This window comes from Amblyraja radiata, chromosome 6, assembly GCF_010909765.2.
Source record: "Amblyraja radiata isolate CabotCenter1 chromosome 6, sAmbRad1.1.pri, whole genome shotgun sequence".
Taxonomy (NCBI): domain Eukaryota; kingdom Metazoa; phylum Chordata; class Chondrichthyes; order Rajiformes; family Rajidae; genus Amblyraja; species Amblyraja radiata.
This window is the reverse complement of record NC_045961.1, coordinates 53,678,731-53,695,989: the sequence shown is the minus strand read 5'-3', so window position 1 is coordinate 53,695,989 and position 17,259 is coordinate 53,678,731. Positions and strand designations below refer to the sequence as shown.

Sequence of the window (17,259 nt, the reverse complement as noted above, 5' to 3'; positions counted from 1 at the left end):
ATTGATTACTATTATATTTTTCAAAGTTCAGAATATCAAATTCTTCACAATTTTTCATACTTGATTTAATAAAATGGTAATGACATGCGCCGAGGCTTACAGGCAGCTGATAATAATGAAGGACAGGCCTTTACATTATCAGATTGTGACATTTATTCCCACAGATCATTGTGCTATGTTTCACTTCCAATATCATACCATTGAAGGGACGGCGGTCAGATAGTCACCTTGGATCCATTGCATTGGATAAGCAGGTAGAAGGCCCATTAACTTGACTTCACTTCCTGGTCAAATCATTTAATAGATGCAATAATAGGTCCCGTTCTGCAAAATAAAAAAAATTAAGCATTCAATTTATTTGCTTAAAAAAGGCTGAACTACTTATCTGTCTACATCATAGTTCCATGGACAAATTCAGCCTATTTACCCAAATGCGGTATACTCAGCAAAGTACAGCAGAGGTCATTAATACAGCCACAAAAAGATCTCTCTCTCACTGCTGCAACTTAATAAATGACTCACTGATTCTAAATATAATATTTGATAAAGCTTTACATGTACAGACTCGTACCTTTCCTTGGAAGTGACTCCAGGTATTTTCTAACTTCTTTTGGTTCAAGAGACTTTATTATGTTGGTAAAATGCACACCAGGGTTTCCATATTCGTCATCATATGTGGTCTGCTTCTTGCTTTTCTCCTGGTTCTTCATGTGTGCATGTGTCAACCTGGGTACTGTAGTCAATCCAACAACACAGACATTTTAAATACATATTTAGTTTTCGTTTTTTAGTTTAGGTTAGAGATACATCGCGGAAACAGGCCCTTTGGCCCACCGAGTCCGTGCCGACCAGCAATCCCCGCACACTAATACTATCCCACACACGAGGGACAATTTACAATTTTACCATGCCAATTTATATACAAACCTGTCCGTTTTTGGAATGTGGGAGGAAACCAGAGCACCCGGAGGAAACCCACATAATCACAGGGAGAACGTGCAAACTCCACACAGACAGCAGGTTGGGATTGAACCGGGGTCTCTGGCGCCGTGAGGCATTGGCTATACCAGCTGCAACACTGTGGCGCTGAAACAATATATGTAAACTATATAGAACCTTTATAACTAAAATGCTTCCCAGATGATTGGAAAATTGCCAATATTACCCCGCTACACAAAAAGGAAGCAAGGCAGAATAGTGGGAATAATAGGCCAGTTAGTCTGACTTCGGTGGTTGGAAAGATTTTAGAGTCCATTATAAAGGATAAGGTTATGGAGTACTTAGTTCATGATAAAATAGGCCGAAGTCAGCATGGCTTTGTGAAGGGGGAGGTCTTGCTTGACAAATTTGCTGGAATTCTTTGAAGAAGTAAATAGCAGGACAGACAAAGGAGACTCAGTATATGTTGTTTACTTAGATTTTCAGAAAGCCTTTGATAAGGTGCCACACATTAGGCTGCTAAGGAAGGTGAGAGACCACCGTATCAAAGGGCAGATACTAGCATGGATAGCAGGTTGGCTGGATGGCAGAAGGCAAAGAGTGGCAATAAAGTAAAGGGGGCTTTTTCTGGTCGGCTGCCAGTGACTTTGGAGTTCCACAAGGCTCGGTGCTGGGGCCACTACTCTTCACGTTGTATATTTATGATTTGGATGAGGGGATTGAAGGCTTTGTGGCAAAGTTTGCGAATGATATGAAAATAGGTGGAGGGGCAGGTAGTGTAGAAAAAGCAGGAACTGCAGAAGGACTGACAGGCTGGGCAGAGAAGCAGCAGATGGAATAAAGTGTGGAGTCATGCATTTTGGTAGTAGGAATAAAAGTGTAGATTATTTTCTAAATAGGGTGAGAATACAGAAATCGGAGGTGCAAAGGGACTTGGGGGAGTTGGCGCAGGATTCCCAAAACGTTAATCTGCAAGTCAAATCAGTAGTAAAGAAAGCAATCTCAATGCTAGCATTTATTTCGAGAGGGCTTGTATACAAAAACAGGGATGTAATGTTGAGGCTCTATAAGGCATTGGTAAAGCCACATTTGGAATATTGTGAGCAATTTTGGGCACCATATCTGAGGAAGGATGTGCTGGCTCTGGAGAGGGTCCAGAGGAGGTTTACAAGAATGATCCCAGGAATGATCCCAGAACATGATGAGCGTTTGCCGGAACTAGGCCTGTACCCGTTGGAGTTTATAAGAATGAGGAGGGACTTCATTGAAACATACAGAATATTGAAAGGCTTGGATAGAGTGGATGTGGAGAGGATGTTTCCGCTGGTGGGAGAGGGAACGGCTTGGTAGGAGGGCGATCCGGGGTATTGTCTGTCCCCAGTGCCTTCAACGTCAGCTGCAGGAATCCCCCTCCCCAGGACACAAAGATGGCAAGGAGAGGAACATCGGTTCATGAGCCCAGCCGGTCGTGGACAATGGAGGAAGGACCTGCAGGAGACTGAGGCTTGCCTGGATCGGGAGCTCCTCCAGTGAACTGATGTCAGATGGACCGGACTTTGGACTTTGGAAATGGCGCCAAAACATGGTGGCGTCTGCATGTATAAATATTCAGAAAGAATTTCACTGTGCAGTTGCACATGGGACAAATAAAGCACCATGGAATCGGACAGTATCCAAACTCATGGAGCGTTTGTCGGAACTAGGCCTTTACGTATTGCGTACAGTTTTGGTCTCTAATCTGAGGAAAGACATTCTTGCCATAGAGGGAGTACAGAGAAGGTTCACCAGACTGATTCCTGGGATGGCAGGACTTTCATATGAAGAAAGACTGGATAGACTCGGCTTGTACACGCTAGAATTTAGAAGATTGAGGGGGGATCTTATAGAAACTTACAAAATTCTTAAGGGGTTGGACAGGCTAGATGCAGGAAGATTATTCCCGATGTTGGGGAAGTCCAGAACTAGGGGTCACAGTTTAAGGATAAGAGGGAAGTCTTTTAGGACCGAGATGAGAAAATCATTTTTTACACAGAGAGTGGTGAATCTGTGGAATTCTCTGCCACAGAAGGTAGTTGAGGCCAGTTCATTGGCTATATTTAAGAGGGAGTTAGATGTGGCCCTTGTGGCTAAAGGGATCATGGAGTATGGAGAGAAGGCAGGGATGGGATACTGAGTTGGATGATCAGCCATGATCATATCGAATGGCGGTGCAGGCTCGAAGGGCCGAATGGCCTACTCCTGCACCTATTTTCTATGTTTTCTATGTTTCTATGGAAGGACGGTTCAGAGGCCTGATAACAGAGGGGAGGAAGCTGTTCCTGACTGGTGGTGCTTCAGGTTGGCATTTGAACATCCTACAACATTTATTTGTTTCTTGAGAACTTTCTTAATTATTCGGACTAGTACTGGGGTGCTCCCTTTGAAGCCAAAAGATGAGAGGAAACAAGAGTAAAGCTTGCAGCCTGAATACATCTAAACTGACATGTCTGACATTGTCTGACATGTTACAAATTCCTGTGCATAATTCTCTGTGGAACACGTAGATAGATGTCCACATGTTGTGCCACAATAATCCACATGCTTTGTTTTACTTTAAGTAACTAACATACAAGAAGTTAAAGAAGTCTGAAGAATGGCCCTGACCCTAAACGTGGACTGTCCATTTCCTACCACTATAATGTTGCTAGTTTTCACAAATGTGCCATTTTGTTGACCAGTCTACAACTTGACTCTTTAAAGCATCTCTAAATTCCTTTGGGAGATGATTACAATTGGAAGTGTGTTGATGTTATTTTTATTTATTGTTACATTTTTAGAATGTAGATTCCACTCTGTCATTGCCAGAAAGTTTTATGCATTTTCTTTACAGAAATGAAAACTTCCAATACTACGCAACACCATGGTGAAAAGCCCTCAGAAAATGTATTGTTCCCATTGAACCATTGAATCATTGATCTCACCTATTCCTCTTGCGGCTGTATCCCATTGCTTATTGCTGCCGTATCGCGACGTACAGATGGCCAACTCGGGCTGCTGTTTCCATTGCGGTACGTGGTATTGGTTGATTGTGCGGGGAGGGCAAGGCTCCCCCTTCCTCTGGATGGGCACACAGGGCGGGCATTTCAACTTGTACTCTGCAAAGAAAACTCTGAACACTCAACACTCTTTTTATTTATATATGTACGATGAGCATTTGACGGCACTGGGCCTGTACTCGCTGGAGTTTAGACGGATGAGGGGGACCTCATTGAAACTTACCGAATAATGAACGGCCTGGATAGAGTGGATGTGGAATGGATGGGAGAGTCTAGGACCAGAGGGCACTGCCTCAGAATACAAGGATATACCTTTACATAGGAGATGAGGAGGAATTTCTTTAGTCCTGATGCATCTGTGGAATTCATTGCCACAGGTGGCCGTGGAGACCAAGTCATCGGGTATTTTTAAAGCAGAGATTTACAGGATCTTGACTAGTACGGGTGTCAAAGATTATGGGGAGAAGGCTGGAAAATGGGGTTGAGAGGGAAAGTGATCAGACATGACTGAATGGCAGAGTAGGCGCGATGGGCTGAATGGCCTAATTCTGCTCCGATGACATGAACTTATCAAAGTATGAAATGACCCTCCTCAGGATGTGTATAATGGCCACACTTGGGGATTACATATCTACAGGTAACTCGTGACAATAAACGAAACTAAAGTCAATTACCGCAACACCTTTCACCACTATGATTTTTACATTGTACTCATTCTCTGGCAGATTCCCGTGTCCGTGAATGAATAATGCATACCAACAGTGCCCTACCTTGTTGCAGCCCAAGGTAATCCTGCCGATATATGGTGTCATACTGATGTGATTTTACTCTGCAGATATCTTCAGCGGACATGGGATGAGAGAAATAAGCGCTGACTCTTGGGAATGTCTCCGGACTTTTCTTGAGTTGTTTCCACAGCCACAAGACCTGCAATAATACAATTTCTAAATGAGGATAAGGTCAGGAGAGTATCATTGTTGCTACATATGCATACTTATATACATAGAGTCACAGAGTCATAGAGCTTGGAAACAAGCCCTTTGCCCCAACTCGTTCAAACCGACCAAGATGCCCCATCTTAGCTCTTCTCATTTGCTCGTTTGGTCCATATCCCTCTAAACCTTTCCTACCCATGTACTTGTCCAAGTGTCTTTTAAATGCAGTTAAGCAAGAGCATTGTCCAATTCACCTCTATCCCATTGCGGACATTAGTCTTTGTCTATGGAAATGAATGCTGAGAACTATATTCTGCACTCAGTATCTTTCCGTTTATTCTATCCATTGTACTTGAATTTGACTTGAATTTAGTTTTGTTTAATTTAGTTTAGCTTAATTTAATTTTGTTTATAGATACAATGTTGGAAACAGGCCCTTCGGCCTTCTGAGTCCGCACTGAACAACGATCGCCCGTACACTAGTTCCATCCTGCACACACGGGGCAATTTACAGAAGCTCACTAACCCACAACCCTGTACGTCTTTGGAGTGTGGGAGGAAACCCGAGTACCCGGACAAACCCCATGTGATCACAGGAAGAACATACAAACTCCTTACAGACAGCACCCGTAGTCAGGATCTCTGGTGCTTGAAGGCAGCAACTCTGCTGCTGCACCACTGTGTCACCCCACTCAATTGTATTATGTTTAGTATTATTTGATCCGATTGGATAGCAAGCAAAACAAAGCATTTTCACTATAGCTCAGTACACGTGACAATAATAAACCTAAATATAAACTTAAACATGGTGACTCTTGTGAACTGCCTCAGTAGAATCTACTATCCCTGGACTGAAGTATGATTGTGCCTATGTACAGTATAGCAAGATTTTTACTGAACGGTTTGTAATAAAAGGAATTTCACTGTACCTAGGTACATGTGACAATAAAGTACCATTGTATCATAAAACCATTGCAACGTCGGTAAAAAAATTGCTCACTTTACTCACAATATGCTTATAAAGGAAAAATAAATCTACATTTCTAACCATGCACAAAAAAGCTCGTACGGTGACAAAAAGCATCCTAGCCGGTGAAAGCTCATTTAGTCCTTCTTATTGCAGTAGACACAGGAAATATCCTCAGAGTATACTTGAGAGGGGTCGCTCATATAGAGTAATAGAGTCATACAGAACAGAAACAGGCACCATAGCCCAACTAGCTCATGCCATAGAGACATTGAAAAATAGATGCAGGAGGAAGCCATCATGACTGATCACCCACAATCAGTACCCCGTTCCTGCTTTTCCCCCATATCCCTTCATTCCTTTAACCCTAAGAGCTAAATCGAACTCTCTCTTGAAAACATCCAGTGAATTGGCCTCCACGGCCTTCAGTAGCAGAGAATTCTACAGATTCACAACTCTCTGGGTGAAGAAGTTTTTTCTCATCTCAGTCCGAAATTACCTACCCCTTATTCTCAAACTGTGACCCTTAGTTCTGGACTGCCCCAACATCAGGACCATTTTTCCTGCATCTAGCCAGTCCAATCTTTTAAGAATTTTATATGTTTCTATAAGATAACCTCTCATCCATCTAAATTCCCATGAATACAAGCCCAGTCAACCTATTCTTTCATCATATGTCAGTCCTGCCATGCCGGGAATTAACCTGGTGAACCTATGCTGCACTCCCTCAATAGCAATAATGTCTATCCTCAAATTAGGAGACCAAAATTGCACACAGTACTCTAGGTGCAGTCTCACCAGGGCCATGTACAACTGCAGTCGGACCGAGTGTGTTTTAAAAGTTTGTGTTAATGTTCTCTGGTTTGGTTTATGTAGGGGGTGGGCGGGGGTGTCAGGAGAAACTTTTTTTCAATCTCTTACCTTGCCGGAGATGCGATTGTTTTCTGGGTCGTATCTCTGGTCACTCTGCGGCCTAACATCGTGGAGCTGGAGGCCTTGCTCAGGACTGACTTTGAGCCCCACCGCGGGGCATGGACTTACCCATTGGAGTCGATTCCTTGCCTGGGATTAATGCTCCAACCACGGCCCGGGTACTTTAACATCAAGGGCTCGCAGCCTCGGGAGAGACCGAGTCGGGAGCTCCAAAACCGCACAACGTTGAACAAGCCCCTACCCGGGGTCCGATCACCCAGCGCGGGGAACTGACATTCCCCAGAAGCAGGAGCTTGATCGCCTCAATGCAGAAGGCCCTCCGCTGGCTACGGGAGTCAAGATCGTCCCGTCAACGGAAGGCTCGAGGCCCTCGACGGCGGGAGAACAAAGAAAGGAAGAGATTGAACTTTTTTTCCGCTTCCATCACAGTGACGAATGTGGAGGAGCCACTGTGGTGGATGTTTATGTTAAAATGTATTTTGTGTGTTCTGTTGCTTTTTATTATTATGACTATGACAAATCAAGTTCCTCGTATGTTGCAAAACATACCTGGCTAATAAAGTAAGTATGATTATGAGTATGAGTATGAACTGAAATGCTCTCGCAATGAAGGTCAACATGCCATGAGCTTCCTTCACTGCCTGCTATACCTGCATGCTTACTTTCAATGACTGATCCTGTCACCCAGGTCTTGTTGCACCTCCCCTTTTCCTAACCTGACACCATTCACATAATAATCTGCCTTCCTATCCATGTACCTGTCAAATGTATTTTATATGCTGTTATAGAACCTACCTCAACGACCTCCCCTGGCAGCTCGTTACATACATATACCCACCAACCTCTGAGTGAAAAGGTTAACATAATTAAAAGATGATTTATCTGTGGTGTTTCATGTCTGGAGGGTGCGCTCAATGTTACTGACGTCACACGGATGTGGTTCGGGTTTCCTGCAGGGCCGGTGATGTTGACTGGTCAGCAACTTCCAGGCGTAGTCATCTGTATATGAGCTGCCGCCAATAGGCTCATGGAGCTTATAGGGGTAAGTGTATCCATTGGTTGATTTTGGGCTGCAATGAGGCAGGAGGAAAACAAACACACATAAGTTAACTAAATGGAAGACAACAGCAGGGTTTCCACATTAGTATCTCACTCACGGTTGAATCAATTTATTTCATCTCACAGAGTCATAGGGTCGTGCAGCATGGAAAGAAGCCCCTCAGCCCAATTTGCCCACACTGACCAGCATGCCCATCCTACGCTAGTCTTTGACAGATGCGCCATAGAAAGCATTTTATCGGGATGCATCACAGCATGATTTGGGAACAGCTCCATGCAAGACCACAAGAAATTGCAAAGAGTTGAAGGATGTAGCCCAAACCATCAGGCAACCCAACCTCCCTTCCAATTTCTCCATTTACACTTCACGCTGCCTCAACAAAGCCACCTGCAAAAGGACCAGTCTCATCCCAGTCACTCCCTCTTCTCCCCTCTCCCATCATTTAAGAGATATAGAAGTGTGAAAATGCATACCTCCAAATTCAGGGACAGTTTTTTCCCCAGCTGATCTCAGGCAACTGGACCATCCTATCACCAACTAGATAGCGGTCCTGACCTCCCATCTACCTCATTGGAGACCCTCAGACTATCTTAAATGAGACTTTACTGGACATAACCTTGTACTTTACAATATTCCCTTTATCCTGTATCTGTACACTGTGGATGGCTGACTGGTTAGCACGCAACAAAAAGCTTTTCACTGTACCGCAGTACATGTGACAATAAGCTAACTAAACTAACTAATTCTGCCTGTGTTTGGCCTATATCCTTCTAAGCCTATCCTATCCATGTACCTGCCCAAATATTTTTTAAACATTGTGGTACTAGTACCTGACTCACCTACCTCCTCTGGCAGCTCACCTTCTACCATTTGTGGAAAAGAATTACCCCTTAGGTTTCCATTAAATCTATCCTCCCTCACCTTAAAGCTATGTCCTCTAGTTGTTGAATCTAATGGATTTTGATTGATTGAAAAATACAGCATGGAAATAGGCCTTTTGCCCCAGATGGGAGATGGGAGGTCAGGTCCACGCCTACCATCAATCGACTGCTCAAACTAGGTCTATGTTATCCCACTTTCTCATCCATTGCCAATGATGTGGTTCGTCCCTAGACCCACACGTCTTTGGGATGTGGGAGAAAACTAGGACACCCGGAGAAAACCCACGCAGTCACAGGGAGAATGTGCAACCTCCAGAGGGGTTTAAGTCAAGGAGGATTCTTTAAGTGGATTGGCTGGTTGCCCATCCATTTGGGAAGAGACACAGCACCATAGACCTGGATTCAATCCTGACTTTGGGGCGCTGTCTGTGCGGTGTTTCCACGTACTCGCTGTGACAGTCATAGGGAGCAAGTACAAACACCGCACAGAACAGCAGCCGCGATCGGGATCAAACCCAGGTCTCTGGCACTGTGACTCTTCCTGCTGCACCACTGCGCATCCCATCAATGAATAATATCAGTGAAGAACAGTTAGACTTTAGACTTTAGAGATAGAAGCCTGAAAACAGATCCCACCGCCCACCGAGTCCACACCAACCAGCAATCACCCCGTACCCTAGCACAACCCTGCACACTGGGAACAATTTACAAATTTACAGACAACAATTAACCTACAAACAGGAGTGTGGGAGGAAACCGAAGCACCTGGAGAAAACCCACAGGGAGAATGTGCAAACTCCGTACAGACAGCATCCATAGTCAGGATCGAACCCTGGGCACCAGCGCCATGAGGCAGCAGCTCTACCACTGCGCCACTGTGCCACCCAATTGCTATGCTCCCAACTCTATTTCATATCTCCGACAATAAAAGTTCACAGATGCCCCAGAAGCTGTTTAAGTCGATGTTCACAGTTTATTCCGACTCACCGCATAGGTTCAGCAGCCGAGCCCGGGCGATAAGCAAAATCTCGCATGAACGTCGTTTCAAACGGATCAAAGGTCGACGACCCTTCTACAGACATTAAACATTCTTAATTAATTAATTGCATTACTCAAATTCACATAAAAGTTTTCTGCAAAGAGATAAAAATATCCTGAATTATATTTTACATCTATCAAAATAATATTGGTGTCCACCCCAGAATTCCACACAACAAAGTCATAGTCGTACAGCACAGAAGCAGGCCCTTTGGCCCAACTTGTCCATGCCAACCAAGCTGCCCCATCTACCCTCGTCCTACCTGCCTGCATTTGGCCCATATCCCTCCAAACCTTTCCTATCTATGTACCTGTCCAAGTGTCTTTTAAATGCTGTTTTAATACGGTATCGGCCACAACTACCTCCTCTGGCAGCTCGTTCCATATACCCACTGTAGATTGGCTATTGCATGTTAGCCAATCAGAATACTTAGTAATTATAACTCTGTCTAATTATATGATTTACTAAATGAAGTGCAGACCCGTTGGGTCTGTTCCCCCAACATGTGGTTACGGGGGAGGGGGGCGGCATGCGGCGTCACATACACTAACTACCCCCCCCCCCGCACACACGCTAACTACCCACTTGACATATTAATATTATTAATTTGATCCTTTTACCCCATAACCGCCCTATCCACTGGGACTGGGTGGAGGGAAGGGGTAGGGGATAGGTGGGGTGGAGGGGGGAAGGGGGTTTAGGGGAAGGTGGTTAGGGGAGGGGAGGGCAGGGGGGGTGGGGGAGAGAGAGAGTGAGGGTAGAGAGAGAGAGTGGGTAGAGAGAGGGTAGAAAGAGGGGAGAGAGAGAGGGAGAGCTCTCGTCTCCTCTCCTCTCTCTCGCTCATCTCTCTCTCGCTACTCTCTTCTCTCTATCTCTATCGCTCTCTCTATCTCTCTGCTCTATCTCTCTCTCTTCTCTCTCTCTCTCTACTCTATCTCGCTACTCGCGCTCTCTCTCTCTCTCTCTCTCTCTCTCTCCTCTCCGTCTCTCTCTCTCTCTCTCTCTCTCTCTCTCTTCTCTTCTCTCTCTCTCTCTCTCTCTTCTTCTCTCTCTCTCTCTTCCCTCTCTCTCTCTCTCTCTCTTCTCTTCTCCTCTCTTCTCTCTCTCTCTCTCTCTCTCTCTCTCTCTCTACTTCTCTCTCTCTCTCTCTCCTAGCGCCTCCCCCTCCCTTCCCCCCCTAAATAAAATAAATGCAACTGTGCGTCACACGTTCAGAATGTTGTGGAAATGAAGCGTCCGCATCTCATGCACGAAAGCTGCCGGCAGCTCTATGGAATTCAGGGGAGGACCAGGAAGCAGTTGGGCCAGGTGCAAAGCCATTGTGTGGTCATCGGCGGGGCCATGAGGCCAAGCTGGGGGGGCAGGGCCGGGCGGGGCAATGAGGCAGTTGGGCCAGGTTCAAAGGCATTGTGAGGTCAGCAGCTGGGCAACCATAATATTTTTTTAAATGTCAGTGAGGTGGAGAGATCTCCCACCCCTGTCCCATTGTGATGTGATTGTACATCTGTGAGATGGCACTGTGACTCATGCAGCAGTTTGATTTTAGTGGGACCACATGGAGGTTCCAATCTCCCACCCTGTCCCATTGTGATGTCATATATGTAAATGAGATCCATTGTGATTGGATCTGTGAGGTGACCCTGTGACTCATGCAGCAGTTTGATTTTAATTTTTTTTTGATGTTTTGTGAACAATTTAATTCAAAATCTGGGGAAATAATTGACCAAATCTAGAGAGGAGTGGATTTCTGAACTCATAAGTTAAATCCCTACCGAAATTGTAAAAATCTCCGCGTTTTTGCGTCTGGTTTTCGAGGAGATACGTATCACATGCAAAATGACACACACACATCCACACACACACACACACACACACACAGCTTATGCTTCAACCTGTGTGAGACTAAGGTATTTACATGGTAAAGTTGAAAAGCCACTTTTCTGTGCATGGGATACCAGTTCTCCGCGTCGGTCTGTCCCTACGTCCCCTGTTGTAACCGGCATCCTGGGATCCCCGCGGCGGTCCACTCCAGGTTCCCCTGCGGTCTCTCCACACAGACACCTGGATTTACCCAACCCAGCCCTCAACTTTTCGGAGGAAAAGGTTGATGAGGCTGCCCCATACCGTACGAGGACCGAGCGGGTTAGCAAGCCACCTATTAGATATGACCATGTAAATACCTTAGTCTCACACGGGTTGAAGCATATGCATCTTTATTGACTAGTTCATCATCACATATGCGGTACATCATACGTTCAGTCTACTGCAGCTACTGCCAGGCAGCAGGCGAGTTCTTACACTATAAATCAAAGATCCGCTATAGGATCTTTGCTATAAATCATACAATTAGGCGGAGTTATAATTACTAAGCATTCTGATTGGCTAACATGCAATAGCCAATCTACAAGAATCTTAAGAGTTCTGTCTCAAGACGTAAAGCAAATATGTTTGCCTTTCCCGTTCCTGCAACGTCATACCTGTTCTTGCCGGCTAGTCTTCTCCTGATCCTTCTCTACCTTACTCTGTTTCAAATATTTATCAACAGGGAGGGGTGCAGCTCTGTATTTAGTTTCAGGGAATAACACAGGGAGTCGGCGATGGCGGCAGACGCTGGACAAAGGGCCGGTAAGAAGAACCGAGGGTGTTACCTTCCGCACCCTCAAGGTCGGCTGCGGGAGGCATCACCGGGACAGGAAGGCTGAAGGAGGCCGGACAAGGAGAGGGACGACGGATCACTGGATGATCCGGACAGAGGCGATGGCAGCCACGGGTCTTTATGGCCAGCTGTAGCTGGGACTGTGAAAACGGCACGCAAACCTGGCAACTCTTGTACATGGACTCAGTGGGCTGTTTCTGTGTATTCTGTACTTAATCAGGATTGTACATGTAGGGCAATAATCTTTCTGCACTGTATGCAAAACAAGATTTTCACTGTCCCTTGGTACATGTGATAATGAAGAACCATTGGATCATTACACCATTGGCAGGGGAAGGATTACCAGTGAGAGAGCATTTTTATGCTGGCGATTAAGTTGGTTAGATTTATCATAGTTACAAAGAAGGACAAAGAGATAATTAGATGAATGACTGCAGATGCTGGTAAAAGTCATTGTCCCTTCACCCGTCCTGTTCCCCTCATTATTTCATACACCTCAATAAGTTTTAGTTTAGTTTAAAGATGCAGCACGGAAACAGGCCCCACCGAGTCCACGCCGATCAGCCTGTTCACACTAGTTTTTTGTTATCCCACTTTCTCATCCGCTTCCTCCACACTAAAGGCAATTTACTTACAAACCCACATGCTTTTGGGAGGTGGGAAGAAACCGGCGTATCCAGAGAAAACCCATGCGGTCCCAGAGAGAACATGCATACTCCAAACAGACAGTAGCCGAGGTCAGGATCGAACCCGGGTCTCATACACATCACACATATAATCACGCACATCATGCGCATACACACATATCACACACATGCATGCATATACAAATCACACACACACACAAACATACATACTCGCACATAAATGTTGCCACATGCCTGCATCATTTTCTTTTTTCAATTTGGAAAGAAAGAAATCTGATAACAAGCCTTCAATTTCCTCGCCCTGTCAGAAATTGACCTTGCTTATTCTGCACAACCTCAAATCAGGGTGTTCATTGTAAATTCTCTAGGAGTGCAGGCACATAGTTCCTTGAAAGTGGTGTCACATTTAGAGAGGGTGGTCAAAAAGGCTTTTGGCACATTGGCCTTCATTAATCAGAGCATTGAGTATAGAAGTTGGGAAGTCATGTTACAAGACATTGGTGAGGCCACATTTAGAGTATTGTGTGCAGTTTTGGTCACCATGTTATAGGAAAGATGTTGTCAAGCTAGAAAGGGTTCAGTGAAGATTTACCAGGATGTTGCCAGGACTCAAGGATCTGAGCTATAGGGAGACGTTGATCAGACTAGGGCTTTATTCCTATGAGCGCAGGTGGATAAGGGGTGATCTTATATAGGTGTACAAAATCATGAGAGGAATAGATCGGGTAAACAGACAGAGTATTTTGCCCAGAGTATGGGAATCGAGAACCAGAGGACATAGTTTTAAGGTGAGGGGGGGAAGATTTAATGGGAATCTGAGGGGTAACCTTTTTACACAAAGGGTGGCGGATGTATGGAAGAAGGTGCTGGAGGAGTAGTTGAGGCAGAGATTATCGCAACGTTTACAAGGCGGCAGAGTCACAGCGGTAGAGTTGCAACGTTTAATCACAACATTTAAGAAACATTTAGACAGGTATTGAATAGGATACATTTAGAGGGATATTGGCCAAATGCAGGCAGGTCGGACTTGTGTAGACGGGGCATTTCGGTTGGTGTGGGCGAGTTGGACCAAAAGCCTGTTTCCATGCTGTATGACTATATGACTCTATGACTCTAATTGTTGTGCCTATTTTATTGATAAAAATGACCACAACAATAATTAATTCAGTGAAGGATTGTCCCCATTCTGCACAGCAGGGGATAGGAAATGGACAGCAATCAGGAAATGGTGGGAGGCAGCAAGTAGAGGGAGGGGAGGTATACAGATCATTCTGTGATGCATCCTTTGACACTGCAGTAGAGAGGCCACTGCTTCATTTGAAGCATAGATTATACTATACACCTCGACCATAAAGGCACTTCTGTCCTCATGAAATGGAGGCAGCATTATTAAATGTCATGGAGAGACAAGAGACTGCAGATGATGGAATCTTGAGCACAACACAATCTTGAGTTTATAAGGATGAAGGGGTGCCTCATTGAAACATACCGAATAGTGAATGGCCTGGACAGGGTGGATGTGGAGAGGATGTTTTCACTAGTGGGAGTCTAGGACCAGAGCATCAGAATAAAATGACATGAAATGAGAAAGGAGGTGAGCAGGAATATATTTAGACAGAGGATGGTGAATCTGTGGAATTCTGTGGAGGCCAAGTCAATGGGTATTTTTAACGTGGAGATTGATAGGTTCTTGATTAGTAAGGGTGTCAAATGTTATCGGGAGCAGGCAAGAAAATGAGGTTGAGAGGGGAAGATCGATCAGCCATGATTGAATGATGGAGTAGACTTGATGGGCCGAATGGCCTAATTTTGCTCCTGTGTCTTAGGCACATCAGAAGAATGGTTGAACATGGTGAGAGATTATTATCTTTGCCGTGCTCTCTTACCCAAACAAGGGTCATTCTTCTTTTTTCTCTGGTGTGCCTTTTTTTTCTTTTTACACTTTTTAGTCTTCTTTTCATTTTCAACTGGACAAAGTTTGCTTGGTGACTTGCTTTTCTTCTCTGCCGCTAATTCATTCCATACTCCCGGAGTACCTTGGAGAAGCTTGGGATTACAGTAATTTTGGTCACCAGCATTCTAAAGAACAGATGAAGAACAAATTCACATAGTATTAGAGTCATACGGTGTGGAAACAGGCCCTTCGGCCCAACTTGCCCATGCCAACCCACATGCCCCATCTACATGAGTCCCACCGGACTGCGTTTGGTTCATATCCCTCTACACGTATCCTATCCATGTACCTTTAAACTTTACTTTAGGCTTTACGCAGTCACGGTGGCGCAGCGGTAGAGTTCCTGCCTTAAAGCGAATGCAGCACCGGAGACCCGGGTTCGATCCTGACTACGGGTGCTGTCTGTATGGAGTTTGTACATTCTCCCCGTGATCTGCGTGGGTTTTCTCCGAGATCTTCGGTTTCCTCCCACACTCCAAAGGCGTACAGGTTTGTAGGCTAATTGGTTTGGTAAATGTAAAAAATTGTTTCTAGTGGGTGTAGGATAGTGTTAATGTGCGGAGATCGCTGGTTGGCATGGACCCGGTGGGCCGGAGGGCCTGTTTCCGCAATGTATCTCTAAACTAAACTAAACTTTAGAGACACAGCGAGCAAACAGGCCCATCGGTCAACCGAGTCCATGCCAACCAGCGATTACCCCGTACACTAGCACTATCCTGCACACTCGGGACAATTGGACAATTTTGTAATTTTAATTAAGCCCATTAAGCTACAAGCCTGTCAGTCTTTGGGAGGAATCCGGAGCATAAGTCAAAAAACCTACACGGTCACAGAGACAGCATGTAGTCAGGATCAAACCCAAGTCTCTATCGCTGTAAGGCAGCAACTCTACCACAGCGGCACCGCCCTTTGTGTTAAAAAAGTTGCCTATTAAATCTTTGCCCCTCATCTTAAACCTGTGTCCTCTGATTCTTGATTCTCCTACTCAGGGTAAAAGACTCTGCATTTACCCTATCTATTCTCCTCATGATCTTATACACCTCTATAAGATCACCCTTCGTCATCCTGAGGAATAATATCCTAGCCTGCTCAACCTCTCCCTATAACTCAGCCTCCTCGAGTCCTGGCAACATCCTCATAATTCTTCTCTACACCCTTTCCAGCTTTATGACATCTTACTATAACATATTGTCCATTATGGAATGGCAGATACCAACAGTGCCCATCCTTGCCCTCCCCCCCAGGGTCCTATTCAATCTTTCCCCTCTCACCTTAAACCTATGCCCTCTGGTTCTTGTTTCCCCTACTCTGGGTAAAAGACTGTCCTTTCATCCTATCTATTCCCCTCGTGATCTTATACACCTCTGTAAGATCAAAACTTTATCAGATCTATCCCCATTCTTTTCAGCTTTTTTCCCGTTTCTTTCCAGCTGTTATTGGGCAAGCGAACCATCCTATCAACAACTACAAGCGGCCCTACCTCCAATCTACCTCATTGAAGATCCTCGGACTCTCTTTAATCGGACTTTACAGGACTTTATCCAGTACTAAACCTTATTCCCTTTTTCATGTATATGTACACCGTGGATGGCTCTATTGCAATCATGTATTGTCTTTCTGCTGACTTGAGTCATAGAGTCTTACAGCGTGGAAACAGGCCCCTCAGCCCAACTTGCCCACACCGGCCAACGTGTCCCAAGTACACGAGTCCCACCTGCCTGTGTCTGGACCTTACCCCTCTAAACTTGTCCTCTCTATGTACCTGTCCAAATGTTTCTTAGACATTGCAATAGTATCTTATAAATAATATATAGTCTTTCCACTGACCGGATAGCATGCAACATAACAACTTTACACTCTACATATGACAATAAACTAAACTAAACTAAATGGGAACAACTCATGCACAGAGAAGGAACAGGTTGAGTTTTTGCTTACCTGGTCACATTTATTAACCGGGGCTTCCTTCACATACGATACAAGGCACAGATCCATCTTTCACGGGTACCGGGGCTTTGCAACGACAAATTCCTTTGGACTGCTTTGTCGAGACGACACCTGTTTGTAGCTCTCATTACTTGCTGCAGGCCTCTGTTGCCGGGCAACCTAGCGTGGTTGCCTGGTGTACAATAAACATGATTAGAGAAAAGAAAAGTATTGTGCTGCACTTCAATCAATGGCCTTAAAGCTGAAGCATTTTTTAAATGTTTATT

At 44.9% G+C, this 17,259-nt stretch overlaps 1 protein-coding gene across 1 annotated transcript; it reads right to left on the bottom strand.

The window, feature by feature from the left end:
* On the bottom strand, positions 1–17,155 carry tex26 (testis expressed 26). Its single transcript, XM_033022857.1, has 8 exons — positions 16,985–17,155; positions 14,979–15,171; positions 9,738–9,822; positions 7,735–7,879; positions 4,745–4,901; positions 3,900–4,073; positions 572–733; positions 1–324 (listed from the first exon to the last, which is right to left on the bottom strand). Exons 1-8 carry the CDS (start codon positions 17,039–17,041, stop codon positions 278–280), a joined length of 1,020 nt encoding a protein of 339 aa, XP_032878748.1. The 5' UTR covers positions 17,042–17,155; the 3' UTR covers positions 1–277.
* Between the last annotated feature and the right edge of the window lie 104 nt (positions 17,156–17,259).